This window comes from Cupressus sempervirens, chromosome 9, assembly GCF_028749045.1.
Source record: "Cupressus sempervirens isolate cs-2001-9-10 chromosome 9, ASM2874904v1, whole genome shotgun sequence".
Taxonomy (NCBI): domain Eukaryota; kingdom Viridiplantae; phylum Streptophyta; class Pinopsida; order Cupressales; family Cupressaceae; genus Cupressus; species Cupressus sempervirens.
This window is the reverse complement of record NC_143126.1, coordinates 81990093-82005853: the sequence shown is the minus strand read 5'-3', so window position 1 is coordinate 82005853 and position 15761 is coordinate 81990093. Positions and strand designations below refer to the sequence as shown.

General features: G+C 28.9%; 2 protein-coding genes across 2 annotated transcripts; both read right to left on the bottom strand.

Moving 5' to 3' along the window:
* Positions 1-392: 392 nt before the first annotated feature.
* Positions 393-1326, bottom strand: LOC149537725 (uncharacterized). Its single transcript, XM_089801663.1, has one exon. It carries the CDS (start codon positions 1063-1065, stop codon positions 673-675), a length of 393 nt encoding a protein of 130 aa, XP_089657789.1. The 5' UTR covers positions 1066-1326; the 3' UTR covers positions 393-672.
* Positions 1327-12931: 11605 nt separating this feature from the next.
* Positions 12932-13695, bottom strand: LOC149537724 (uncharacterized). Its single transcript, XM_089801662.1, has one exon. The coding sequence runs from the start codon at positions 13587-13589 to the stop codon at positions 13188-13190; it is 402 nt and encodes a 133-aa protein (XP_089657788.1). The 5' UTR covers positions 13590-13695; the 3' UTR covers positions 12932-13187.
* Between the last annotated feature and the right edge of the window lie 2066 nt (positions 13696-15761).

Sequence of the window (15761 nt, the reverse complement as noted above, 5' to 3'; positions counted from 1 at the left end):
TTTACAAGAATGAAGTCTAAATAATTTCTTATCAATTTTCATCTTCTTAGAGGAAATTGATAATTTAGTATTATAATATAATAAATAATAAATAGTTTATAAAGATAAAATTATAAGATGCTATTTTAAAGTTTTTAAAGAATAATAAAAAATAATTAATGATTTTTCTTTTGACTATTCAATATTATAGATGAAAAATAATATGATTATATTTCAATACAATTAAAATATTCTAATAATTTAACATTATAAATTAAAAAATTGTATTTTTCAAGTGAAAATGACTGGTCCACTGCCATATGTTTTTCTGAATTTTCTATTTATAAAAATGGCCATAAAGCTTACTAAAATGGGCATAAAGTCGACTAAATTCAATCTCAACCAACTAGAAATTAGAAAATATCAAATGATAATTGATTTATAAAATATAAGCTCCCAGAACCTTAGCACACTGCATTTGTTTTCTGAAAAATTAATAGCGGAGGGGCCAAACGAAAACATTAAATTATGTAATCCTTCGAAAGTAAAGTACATAAATATGTTTCTTTAAACCCCCAAACAAAATCACTTTATACAGTAGGCCTATACAAATCCCATGCACTTCTTCTCGTGTTCCCCCACGACACTGTCATATTCAGAAAGCACTCGAGGAATTCGAACTTCTGGAGGGTTTCATTCATTTATTCGCTTTCTATCCTCATCAGAAACCTTCGAGAAACCCTCATTTTGGTAGTCTCTGAAATCGCTACACCCCTGATCAAAATTGAGCTCGTAACTCACTCGATCGTAATGAAATCTGCCGGGCTTCGATTTGCAGATGAAGAATTCCCCAGCGTGACATCTTCGAACGAAACGCTTCCATTTAGGGCCGAGGCGATCCTCCACCACCGATTCACACCATTTCAAGCCCTGGCGCCACCACTTGACTGAATCTTCTTCGTCTCGCGCGCCGGGATTCGATCCCGCGACCTTGTCGAACCACGAGGGTTTCAACAAAGAGCGCTGGGCCGTGTTATCGGCGGAGGGGAAGCAGCAGCCGCAACAGAGCAGGTTTTGGTGATGCATTTTGCTCTTGTAGTGATTCGACCTCTGCACCTACGGAGATTTAACGAATTTGTATGAAAATCTCTGGAAATAACCTCACAGTGAGTGCAGAGTATAGGACTGATTTTCAAGTTTTAAGGGGATTCCCAGCGAGTGAAGGGCGCGGAATGTACTGCCCGCTGTGCCGCGTAAGTTAGAGACAGTTTGTCGGTGTTCTAACTGCTTTTATTAGAGCAGCCGGGTCGCCAATGTAAAGTTGTTTTGGGATACGCGTAGCAATTATTGGAGACCGTGTTTTGATTCAACGGCTTTTATAGACATAATACTTTGAGATTTAAAGTTTTATTATTAGAGATAATGGAAGAATTCGAGAATTGACTAAAATTCTTTTCTAAATTAAGAAAATTAATTATTATTTTTATACTTTTAAGTGGTCTTCTTTCTTAGTGCAAAAATAGGGCACTGTCTACAGTGCAACTTGTATGCACCTTTTTTGAGTGTATTTCATTTGTCTATTAAAGACTTAAAAGACTATTTAACACTAGTGTGGGTGCATATAAGTTGCACCATAACCACTACTCAAAAATAGAATGGAGGGGATATTTATAGATTTGACTATTGTTGTGGAAGTAAGATTTGGAGTCTGGTAGACTAGAACTATAGACAATACAAGAACTTAAATAGTGATTAAACAACTCAATTATAATCAATCATAAATCATATTTTATTATCTTTAAAAAAACTTGTTAATGAAAGTATAAATGCAAATTTCTCAATTTAATTTTTTGACAAAAACAATTATGTAGAATTTGATTGGCTAAGGAGGCTTTTATCAAAAATCTCCACATATACATTTAATTATTTATAATGTTTTTGATCATGTGTTTTTCTTTAAAGAAATCTTCATATTTTTTTCAATTATTTATAGAATTAGATTATTTGATCATTATTATTATATTTATATTCTTTATTCTTGTTTTCAAATGTATAGTTATAATTACAATTATTATTCATATTTCTTTTTTAAACTAACTTTTGAAGTAAGTAGTTTTTGTACTATTATTTTTGTTATTCTTTGGAAAAAGAATATTAAAGATTTTATGCTTAAAACATAATAAACAAGAGACGCAATGCGTCATAGTTCCTGCCTAATGCATAATGGTTGTAGAGGTGTAGATGAGTGAAAATCTAAATTAACATTGTGAATGCATTAATTTTTGCCTAGAAATGCACTTGTGATCTGATAGGATTGCTCATATTTTGTTGTTAAATTCTCGTCCTAGAAATGTGTTTGTGATCTAATAGGATGACTCATATTTTGTTGTTAAGTTCTTGTGCTATATTATTATATCTTTGAGCATTTAAGCCCAAGAATAAGAGGCCAAAGCCCCCAGTATGGCACTAAGTACTTAATATCATACTACGATCAATACATATGCTTTAGACAAATTTGTACCTTCTACATTGACAACTTAAATTATGTGCAATGAGGAAATATATCCATACCAATATTTGAATCATAGAACTTGAAGAAGTGATGAAGCATTTGGAGTATCACATTATATGTTTAAGCATACCATGCATGCTACTAGAGAACCATAAGTAGTTGGAAAAACTCCCCCAACTATGCATTATTTTCATCTTGATTATCAAATGGAACTCACACTATTTTTAATCATTAGCACTGGACAAAAACTAGGATAGAGATATAGATAGAGATAAATAGCAGTATACAACAATAACAACATAAACATATATGCAGAGGAAAAAAGGATAGATAATACAGAGGAGGAAGAGGAAAAGAGATAAAATAGTAAGATAGAGTGATACCAACATAAGTTGTGTGTCTGTGTGAGAGAGAGAGAATTAAAGATAATTATTTTTCTTAATAAAAAACATAGTCAAAATAAAATCATGGTTATAATACAAAATTAAAATATAATATATTTTAATTAATGAAACTAAGAATTTAATTTTTATATTAAAACTCACATTTCTATAAGAAAAAATGAAATGTTTTGAAATATAAAAATATTTTATAAGTAAAACTAATTGTTTAATTTTACACAATTAGAGAATGTTTACTATTTAATATTTTGTATTTCCAAATTTTTCATAAAATTTAGTAATTTTTAATTATGAAATAATATCTATATAATTTAATATGTACATTTGTAAATAATAAATAGATGCAATACATATAAATTTGATGTTGATGAATAAATATGATGTAATAAATAAGAAATAAAATATAACTATTTAATTTTAATACATAGTTTATAAAAACTTAATAATAATTTATATATCTTTTAGAATTGAATTATTTCTTTTTTGTGGTTATTTCTTTAGTATTTTTTTGATATAAAATATAATTATTAATTTAATATTAAAATATATATTTAAGTCTTAAATGTATTTAAACTAAATGATAAATTGTTTAAATAAAAAATATTATTACTAATAAATGATATAATTTATAAATTGTAACACTTATCAATTATACATATTACAAACACTATTATAAAATATAATTAAAAAATAATATTGTCTAATTTATTTTTAGTTCCCGTCTACTGGAATCATTCAGTTTCCTAAAAATCTATAAAATATATTACTTGAACCAATAAGATTCAAATATTTTTTTCAGTTGTAAGTTTTTTATAAAGTTTGAATATTTTGATTATTTTTTGAAATGGAAAAAAGCTATTTAACTAAAATCTTATTGGCCCTCACTAATAATAGTAAGGGAAATAATTAATTTTTAAAACAAAAAAATCAACAAAAATTTAAAGCTCTAACTTTTAGCATTAATTGTGCAATTAATGAATGAAAATATCATAAAAGATGATTTGACACTACATTTACTTTATCATTTCAAGAATTTGAATTTAAATTCTTTATTATGATTAAAAATATCATAAAAGATAATGTGACACTACATTTACTTTATCATTTAAGAATTTGAGAATTTAAATTCTTTATAAAGCTTGAATATTTTTATTTTATTTTTTGAAAAATAGTATTTAATTAAAATCTTATTAGATCTAACTAAATAGTAATGGAGAAATTCAATTTTTAAAATAAAAAATCAATGAAAATTTAAAATTCTAACTTTTTCTATAAATTGTGCAATTAATATAACTATTATAAAAGATATGTCACACCACACTTCACTTTACCATTAGTCAAAATAATAATAATAATAGAATGTGCTAACTCAAATTTTTTTGATTCATTTTGTTCTTAGAGCATTATCTTTTAAAATAATTAAAAGTAATAAAAACTAAATAATGTAACAAAGAATTTTAAAAACTAAAAACTAAATAATGTTACATAGAATTTGAAAATAGTAGTTATTGTAAGTACAATTATGTTTATTGTTTCTGTATTTAAAATTTAAAATATCTTATATCATTTTTGGGTGTCAAGTTGTTCATTAAATATTTTTTTTATAAATAAAAACTTACAATGCTAATTACTAATGATATTTTGCAATATATATTGAGAACTATTAAAAAAATATTATCTTTTATTGAAATGAACCTATTTTCCCATGTGAATGAGTATAATTATATTATTCAGTCATTAAATATAAATTTTAGTTATAATATTAATTCAAATTATTTAAAATATATAAGCTTTTCAATTCTGTTAGTTAAATATTCTTTACATTTTTCAATATTTTTAGTTAAATATTTTTTTATTATCAAATACAACCTTTTACCATTAGATGAAAGTGTCCTTCAAATTTTCAATAGTTCTCCTAAAAGTTCAAAAAAGGATTATACATACACAAATTCTATTTTTTTTCCCCTTCAAACTTGTACTCATATTTACAAAAAAATAACATATCATGCTTAATTTCTATTTATGAATTAAAGACCAACACCAAAAACTTCTTTCCATGTCCTTGTGCCAACAACACCACCAAAAGCAGGAACGTTGGCGCTTGCACCTCTTGTTCATACAGGAGCTAAATCATTATCACCACGAATCATGTTATGCTCTAACAATAAATAAATAATTATCATTAAGAATCATGCTTTGCTTCAACTTTTATGTTTTCACGAGGTCAAATTTCTTTTTGGGTAGGGACAATTGGGTCGAGGCTGATAGAGGGTCACACCACTGTAACAACTCACAACCAAGAATGCAACAATATAGAGACCAAGAAAAAAAAAATGCTTCACAAATAATTTTATTATACTTGAAAAATCCTTACAACACCCACAAGATGATATGACTTCTTCAACATAAGAGAAATCCTAAATAAGAGTCTTCACACCAAGAGCTTCACCAAGAATTTCTACTTTAAGAGCTACACCTTTAGAGCTTTCACACCTTGAAACTTTCCAAGCTTCCACTTCTCAAGCTTTCCTTCCAAAGCTTTCACCTTTCCAAGCTTCACCTTGAGCTTCCACTTGTCAAGCTACTCCTTGAACTTCTCCTTGAGCTTCTACTCCTCAAACTTGATTAGAAATGCTCATATCCCTTGCTTAAATAGGCACTTACCACCCAATGCATGACTTATCCACAACCTTCTAGAATTCCACCTACACAATATCCACAAACTTTTACAACTTCCATAACCTTCTAGAATTACAACTAAGCACCACCATGTGGCCCAATTAGAAAATTACATTTCTTTTATGGATCACAACAAATATTAAATGCAAGATTTAAGAAACTTTCCACAAGCTTCTAAGATGCCACCTACACACCTCGATTAATGTAATGACAACTATTTTTTTTAATTTTTCTATTTATGCCACCTATGCACCTCGAAAATAAAAATCCTCTTTTCCTTTCTTTTCTCCTTTTTATTTTTTTATTATTTCTCCTCTAATTTTCGTTACTTTTCTCTCTCCTCCAGATTTTTTTTTTTTTTTTTTTTAAATTTTAAATTTTACATTCAACATGTCTCCCCTTTATTTTGGATGCAAGATGCTCCTGCATCAGAGGCTCTCTTTTAGGGGATCCTAATTGATAGCTTCATATTTTTAATTGTAAAATTTAAAACTTATTATTCAATTTTTTCTTTGAGGTGGGGATACAAGAAATTCATTTTTTAAGGATGGTGAAAAAATCCCCTCCTAGCTTTGAGGTTGGGAGGAAAATTCACTATTAATCCCAATCCCAAAATGTTGAAGAAATCAAATCATGGTGAGCTTGAAGGTTGGGATAAAGGTTGTGACGTTTAAGTTCGGTATAATATTAGGGATTATTTTTTATAGATTTGAGAAGTTTATCTAGTTGAATGATGAAGTGATCACTTTGTATAAACAACAAAAAGGAAATTCAAATAAAAAAATTCAACATATTGTTATAAAAATAGAGTTCCATAAATTATTAAGATGTTAGATTGGAAAAGTGACTCTTAATTTGTATTGCCACTTAAGTTATGTGTATATTTATTAGGATTAGGAAACTAATGGAATCATTAGATTTCATATTAGTTACATAAATCTAAAAATTTGAAGATATACTAATGTTTGCAAAAGCTATATTAATTTGAATGTTTTTTTGAAATTGAAAAATACAAATTTTTGAAAATTGTATTGGCCCATGATAAAAAAAGGCAATGAAAAAATTCAATTTTCTCCAACAAAAATACAAATATTTTATAACAAGTCTATTAATGAATGCATTAATTACAACTTTATCTTTTCTACATTTGTGACAAGTGGATTAACCTTTTAAAAAAATAGGCAAGAGCCTACAACACAACGGTAACTTTTGAGCCTCTCATGTGGGAGGTCTTGGGTTTGAATTCTCTTAACACATAAAAATAATTAATTACGAAAAATAACAATAATTAATCTAGGCTTCGGCTATTTACTAATAATAATAAAAAAAACTTAAAAAAAAACAATCATTTTTATCTTCCACCTCACAAATGAATGTCTAATCAATATTAATTATCCATGTCTATTTTCTTTACCAAGTTTAAATATAGAATTAAACTTTTTTATATTTATTATTTTAAATATATTTATGATCAATTATATTTTAATCAAAATTAGAGTTAAATGTTTTATATTTCTTATTTTAAATACATTTATTATTTAAGATAGTTTATGAAGAAATTGTCATATGAATTTATAGAGTTAAATGTTTTTTAAGTTGTATAATTTAGATATTTTAATCAAATATAGAGTTAAATGTTTTATATTTCTTATTTTAAATATATTTATTATTAGTTTTACATTGATGTTTATTTTTGTAATTTGTAGAATGTTATTTCTTTAAGTTTACACTATATTTTACTAACTATCTTACCAAGTTCAAATATAGAGTTAAATGTTTTAAATTTCTTATTATATATATATTTCTTATTAGTTTTACATTGATGTTTATTTTTGACAACTATAAAATGTTATTTTTAAAAAGTTTACACTATGTTTTACTAGCTACTATTTTACAATTTTGGTAAAAAAAAATTTAATACCATTAATACTACCCCTCAAACTTAATACATATTTTGATACTTTGATTTAAGTAATCAACAATTTATTTTTTTGATTTAAGTACCTAAAAAAGTTTATTGTCAACAAGTTTTTTCTAAAAATTGTAACTAATTTAATTTCCCCTTCATGCGGTACTACTTTAGTCAACCATAAAAACATGAAGGCAGGAACTTTGGCGCATGTGCCCCTTGTTATAAAAGTAAATTAATAGTAATAATTTAACTACTTTTATTAAAAAGAAAAGTTTTAAAAAAATTAGAAATTCAAATACAAAGATATAACATATTGAAATTATATTAAAAAGACATATATATATGAACTTATGCATTATATGAAGTTTTAAGAACAAGTTTTATCAAATAGTAAAAAATAAACATCAATGTAAAACTAATAATAAATATATTTAAAATAAGAAATTAAAAATATTTAATAGATTGTGATAATTAATATTGATTAAACATGTTGTGTGAGGTGGAAGATAAAATGATTGAAAAAATAAAATCTTATCAACTTGTCAAAAATGTGGAAAAGATAAAGTTGTAATTAATACATTCATTAATGCGAGATAAAGTTGTTAGAAAATATTTGTATTTTTTATTGAAGAAAATTTGTAGTTATTTGAAAGCTTCTTGATTTTTTAAATCCTATATGATGTTCCACCATATGTTGGCATGTCTCATATATGGTGACTATTGTCCTAGATCATGAATAAGCATAATAGAGAGATCATCAAATGGAATTTAATTGAGTTATGTGAATGCCCCACATAACTTGTTGCTAATGCATTGGAACAAGCTCTGCTTAGTTAAATGGAACTCGTTTAATGGACATTTTTCCTTCTCTTGTTGTGTGATTATTCTTGCCACAAGTTAGATAATAAAATTGAGAATTTAGTGTTGTGAAAGAAGTCTTAAGACTACTGAAATTATTGAAAAATAAGTATATTTTGAGTTGTTGTATGAAGATATCTATTTTAGAGGTCTCAATTTTCTCTTTGAATAAATGAATATCTAAATAAACTTTAATTTTGAAGGGATTATGATGCTAGACAACTTGTACAAAGTTTTATGATGCTAGTCTAAGTTGATTCATAAATTTGCATTTCTCTTCCAAGAGTTATTGATATATAGTTTCTAAGGTGATGTTGAGAGTTCATTGAATGTTTATGAGATCTCTAGTATGTGTTTATTGGCCAATTGTTTGACATTCTTCTAACTTTCACAAATTGATCCAATTGTGTTGCATTCCCTTACTTGTTTCACATTAGTTTTCCTTAACACGAAAGATGCACTTTAACTCTGATAAGTTGGTGATCCAAGTCTAAGATTGGATTAGTGCATGATCTTGCAAATTAACTAATAATGCAATAATATTATAAAATGCACAATAAAAAATGAATAGTAAAACTAAAGATTCATTTAAGTTGAGGAAGAATCTTAACATATATGTCATTTCCATAAAAAATAAACATGGAAAAACATACACAAGGTTTGAATGAGAAATTATGTATTCCTCTCCCACATTACACAATGCACAAAATAGTTCTAGTCTCCATATAAATATTGATAAATGTCCAAGATGTATGCGGATAGAGATGGCAAAAAAAGTCAAATTCATATAGCACCAGGTAGAAATATATGGCATGAGACAAATGATACCATGTGTCGAAAGTACATATGATTTGTATAATCATGTTATGTAACACCAAGACTACTACATGATATATTTATTTATGGAATCATAACATTTTGATATCAATCTAATTAGATAGTGACATGTGCAACTATGTGGGGCCACACTATAGATGTAAGAAGTGCTATGTCATTGCACACAAAGTTATCTCTAGACAATGTTATGCATAGCTTGACAAAGCACTATGTTGGGGGAATTGAGAAAACTTGATTGTTTCGATGAATATCCCTCAATGATCATATATGTTTTGTAAATAACATAGAGCATGTCCTTCAATATAAAACCCTTATAATACATGTAGAGTCAACATCTAGGGCTCCAAAGGCTCAAGATTCATATCATATTATTAAAAGTTGTTGCTTCTATTTATTGTACATTTGGATGAACAAACTAATGCTTATTGTATCTTCAAATATCTAAATAATATGCAAGTACTCTATAAGTTGGGTTGAGCAAGATAACTACTAACTTGTGAAATTAGTGGTGGACTTGTATGTAATATTATCATTTCAGTGAGTAGTTGGATGCATTACTGAATTGTATTTCATTATCATATTTACAAAAACACACAAAAAGGTCAAAGGGTGCATATTATAGCAATATATGAACTAAAAATCCCACTAACTTGTTGGAAAAATAATAGATGTACAAATGGGGTCAAAGGAGAGACATTGGTTGGTGAAAGTTCTACATGAAACAAGTAGAAAGCTCAATACTGATCAACTAAAAGATGAATGCTTGAGCATGGTCGAGCAATTATCCTTAAATTTGATATAATGAGCTCTTGTCCCTATTTTGATTTCTTTGAAGTGATAGAGTTTGATGAGGCATAAAGGGCCCATTTGATAGTGGGGATTAGACTAGAATAGACATATGTAAATTCCAAAAATCTCAAATCCTTCGTTTAGGTGCACCAAATCGAAATTGAGAATAGGAATACGTATTCCAATTTTAGCCCAAAAATGAACATTTTCTATTCCACCTAAATAGGTGGAATTAGAATACAAAATTCCTATTCCAATTTTGACTTTTTCGTATCTGGTAAAAATTTCAAATCCACCTCAACCTCATTTGACAGAAAAGTTTGAAACTAATGACAAATTGGGGACATTACATATAGAGTAGACTGAAACATTTTAGCGGTATGGTTATTGTAAAGGATTTCAAAGATTTCGTGGATGTCCATGGAGTGTTGTTGACATATTCTCATCTTTCTTTTTCTTCAGTTTGTCTCTCTTGTCAACATATAAAGATTTAGAAAGCTTTTTATTAGAGAACATACGTTGAAACCTCGAGTTGATTCGTACCTTAAATTTGTTCCTAGGAAGACACATAAAATGAGGGCCTCAATGAAGATGCAAAAATTGGCCCGTGGCTATACAACCATGAAAATGCACTTCCTTTACATTGCTTTTTCTGACTTTTCAAAAAAAATTCTAAGTCCTCTCCTTCGTAAGGAAGTGCATTTTCGTGGTTGTATAGACGTGGCCCAAAAATTGCTTGTTCGAAATGACACCATGAATGCTCGCTTTTGTAGGATTATCCTTTGCCATATTCTCCTTCTTATTCTACTGGATACTGTTGAACTTTTACACCCTTCTAAAATCCTTAGCCTATTAAAACCCCCATCTATGTTAAACATCGACACTCTTGACTTTGCACAATACGTAATAGTCTAAGCTTTTTCATTTCTTTTAATAGAAAAAATATGAGTAGTACGGTGATTATCAAGGAGTTCAAAGATTTCATGGATGTCGATGGAGTGTTATTGACCACATCCAAATTTGGGTGAGGCTAATTGAGACTATGAATAACAAATCCAAAATTATTTTTGTGGAACCTAACATATTTAGAATAATAAATCTAGAATTCATTTTGTCAAACTAAACGAATATAGAATAAAAAATCCAAAACAACAAATTTCAATATAACAACCTATAATAACAAATTCAAATAATCAATTCCTATTCTAGTAGCCAAACAGGCCCTAAGATGATGGGAGTAGTTTAATTCCTCCTCTATGCTTAAATGTGATTGAGAATCTTGCACCTAAATTCCACAACACAAAATCTCAAATTTGCAAAAAAACACCGGCCCCATAAAATTATGTTGTAGCACCCATCTCCTCCCACTACACCAAGCCTGACCCCAATCTTTGTAGGGGGCCCTATAGGGGGCATGTTACGTATAGAATCTTGAACCATCTATAGCCCCTACAATAGATTATAAATGCAAGTTGCGTATGAGCTTAATTCAACTAAAAATTATGATAGAACAATTTATAAATGTTTTTTGTAGTGTACTTGATTTTATCAAGGATGATGAAAAGGTGAATTTCCATTTGTTTATACTTCTATATGGAAGTAATTTATAAAACTCAAGTAGGGAAAGATGTGATTAATGAACATTACTTGAACCCTATTGTATGTACATGTGAAATATTGATGAAAAAAAAAATACGTTAGAGAATTAGGAGTTTATATAGTTATGCATGCTAATTTTCTACTTAAGATGTTACAAAAAATACTTAATTAGCTTTATTGTGGAGATAATGACCCACTTCACATTCATTGTATAATTTGCATGCAACTAATAACAAATAATGAAAAAAGTCTAAACTTTTGTGTACTAGTTAGAACACTATTATGTTTATTAGGGATATGCTCACTCTAGTATTCCGGTAAGTAAACTTGTAGAAGAACACAAGGTTATTTTCAGTTTGTTAATCTATTACCTTTTGCAATTCAAGATTGTGTTGTTATGCTAGATGTGATGCTTGTAACTTCAGGAGGTTTTCACATTTGACATATATCTACTATAATTGAGATATTTGAGATGATACTATATTATATTTTGGTGGAGGGACTCCTTGGGAAAATGCTCTAAATGCATTGGATGATCAAGTTACAAACAATGCAAATACAAATTGGCATAACATGAAGCCTATAATACTAAAAGTGCCATCCTAATCACAAACCAACTCCACCAACATATCTACTTGCTTCTTATTTGATTGATTTATAATTCGATCATTGATTGGATTGCTTTCAATATATGAGTAGAACTAGTAATACTGAAAAATTAGGGAAGTTGGTAGAATGTATAGTAAATACAAATAAATAAATGAAGACAAATTCCCATCAATATTTTTGGCAAGAATCTAAACCTTGAAATGGCTCACGAGTGCCATAAAAGATTGTAAGCTAGCAAGACAATATGTAGTCCCACCTCATTGTCCCATGTTCACATATGCAACCCTAAAAAGTAGGGGGTTCTATTATTTAGCAAAATTTTCTAGTGAAATCCCATTGCATTTTTTCCTTAGTTTTGATAGGCCTTGAAAATGCCCTCTCATCAAATCCCAACCTAATGATCCAAAATGAAATAATCAAATGGGAAGGGTAAAGATAACCCTAAAATTGAATTTAGGTATTTAAAGTTTAGAGGTCATTTCCATATTTATGCATTTAAGTGTAAGGATTAAAATTGATTAATAATTATTCTAAATAGATATACATAGAAAATTGAAATATATATCAATTATAAAAATGCACCATTCATATTTTTTATCCCATAAAGATAACCTAACAAATAACAAAAAGAAAATCGAAAAGAAGTGTGCAATTTCCATTATTTATAATTAGCGCTTGAGAAAATAATAAGTTTTTAGATATTTAACACAGAAAAGAGTGATGAATAAAGACATTGGAGAAAATATAAATCCTAAATGAAATAGTTTATCTTTTTACTTAAGTATTCGTTAAATCAAAAATATAGTAACTCCGACAATCTATGGTTCTGAATGAAAATAAAAATCAAACTCTTCTTAAATCTAATCATTCGGAAGTAGAAGTAGACAAAATCTCTGTACACAGTATACAATGGGGATCGCCAAAATAATTAATTTTCCGACAAGCCCCAAGCACCCGCTCGGCACTGTAGAAATCTTGATGATTTCGAATTCCTTCAGATTATTATTTTCATTTATGTATTCGCTTCATCACAGGCCTTCGAAAAGCCCTTATTTTTGTGGTCATCGAAATCGCTACGTCCCTGATCAAAATTAAGCTCGTAACTCACTCGATCGTAATTAAATCTCCTGTGATTCGATTTGCAAATGAATAATTCTCTGGCGCGACATCTCCGAAGGAAAAGTTTCCATTTAGGGCCGAAGTGATGCTCCACTAGCGATTCACACCATTCGCCGGCCTTCCTGGCAGTTTTGCAGCCCTGTCTCCACCACTTGACTGAATCTTCTTCATCTTGCGCCCCGGGATTCGACCCTCCGACCTTGGGGAACCATGAGGGTTTCAACAGAGAGCGCTCGGCAGTTTTATCGTCGGAAGGGAAGCAACAGCAGCAACAGAGCAGGCCGAGGTTAGGCATTTGCTCTTGTGGTTTCTGTTCCTGGGATTCGACCTCGGCACCTGCGGATTCTTACGAATTTGAATGACAAGTCTGTCGAGATGACCTTTACAGCGAGTGCAGAGTTTTTGAAAGATTTTCGGGTGTTTTAAAGAGGATAACAAGCGAGTGAAGGGCGCGGGTGGTGCTTTCCCCGTTGCCACGTCAGTTACAGGTATTGTGTCGGTGTCTTCAACGTTTTTATTGGAGCGTGGGGTAAGCTTATGTAAAGTGGCTTATAAAGTTGGTTTTGGAAAACGCGTACGAATAAATACTAGCAATCGCACCTTAGTGTGCAATAGGTACGCGGTTTTTATTTGTAATATATCAATTTTACTAATTTTTTTTGTAATACATAAATTTTAATTTTTTAATAAAACCCTCAAAGTATATATATATATATATCAAGTATTGATTGTTACATTAACAAAAAAAATGAGCCCTTGATTCAAATGATTTTGACATTTTTAAAAAGAAGATTTTTTTTCAATTCAAATAAAATTCCGAAAGTGTAATATCTAAATCATTGACCCATGTTCCATAGAAATCGTATGTTGATTTAACCAATACTAAATGCTATTAGTATAACAAGTTAAATTTGAGTTTCCAAGCACAATAGGGGGAAATCATATTTGTTATAGTAGGCACTACCTAGCAGGGGAAAAATTATAGCCAAATGTTGAAGAGGTAATGTCAAGGGGAACAAAAGTCATCAAAATGTGAATAAGATAATGTAGAAGAAGAAACCCACTCTTATAATCAAATTTAACAGCTGTAATTATATGGAAATGAAATATATCTCATTGAGCAGAAGCTAACACCCATTAGGAGAGTGCCAAAACTTTCAATAAGATGGAAAAGATTGTATCTATTATACAACAAACCGTCTAAGCATTAGATGATTTCTAGTTTTTAGAGGCCTACTTTTCATAAGAGGTGTACTTTTTTACAGAACTTCAATTTCAAGGCATAGAAATCGACACTAAGAAATCATACGGTCAAAAGATTGCAATGAACTAATGTTAAAAAAATTCAACCATTTAGGGCTTAAATTGGATTTTATCTCTAAGCATTACCCTCCAAACTCTAGTAGAGAGAATATTTGGAAAACTACTCAATACAATAAAAGGAAAAGTAGATGATGGAAACAACACAAAATCTCAAGATACACATTTATAAAAAAATTGGGAAGGCAAAGAACTTTGCATTTGGGCTTGGAAAACATATGCCCCAATGTTGTTACAACTATGGATTGCAGACATCAAAAGAACCAACCCAAGAATTTTTTGAAACCAAACTAACTAAAAGCATCAAAAATTTGATCTATTGAATATATTCTATCTTCAATCAATGCTATCTGGAAAAACAATTTCACAATGGATAATGCTCTCATTGCAATTACTTAATCAGTCTAATTGTGAAAGATAGTTTTCAACAAGAAGCAAAACCAATACAAAGTCTTTGCTAAAATCAAATTAAATGAAATAACAAGAACTAGTTTAAATTATTTGTTAAAATCAAAATAACTAGAAACAACAATTTTTTTTACTCTAATATCTTCTGCCATCAATCAATATTGTTATTAGATAAAGCTACTTCAAATAATTCTATTGATACGAAGAATGATATTTTAATTATAGAAGATGAAATAACAAGAAAGATACAAAATTTTGTTAAATCATCCTAAAAGAAAGTGTCACAAATTTGTATCTATTTAACGTCATCTAACTTTGACAATTTGTAAAAATAAAGCTATTTCATGGATATTTATTGATATAGTGCACGATGTTCTTATTATAACTTTTTAATCAATTATTTCATGGAAGATAAAATTAAAAATTCACCAGTAATCTAAAGGGCTACTGATATTTTGAATAATTTTGAAATTAATAAGAAACTATTTAATCTAAATTTTGATATCACTACCAAGATTTAACTATATAGTTTTTGAGTCAAACTTGTTGCCCTATGTTTCATGAGTAGTGGTTCACACAAACTCATCTCTCATGAAAATGAATAATACACTTAGCACTCATTGGATTTAGGTGATGCTCAAGAATGAAGTTTCATCCATGGTTGAATGTCCTGTTTTCAACCCCATTTGCAAAACCTTCACCAAGTGATTTGCCTTATTAACTATTCATTAGAAAGCCC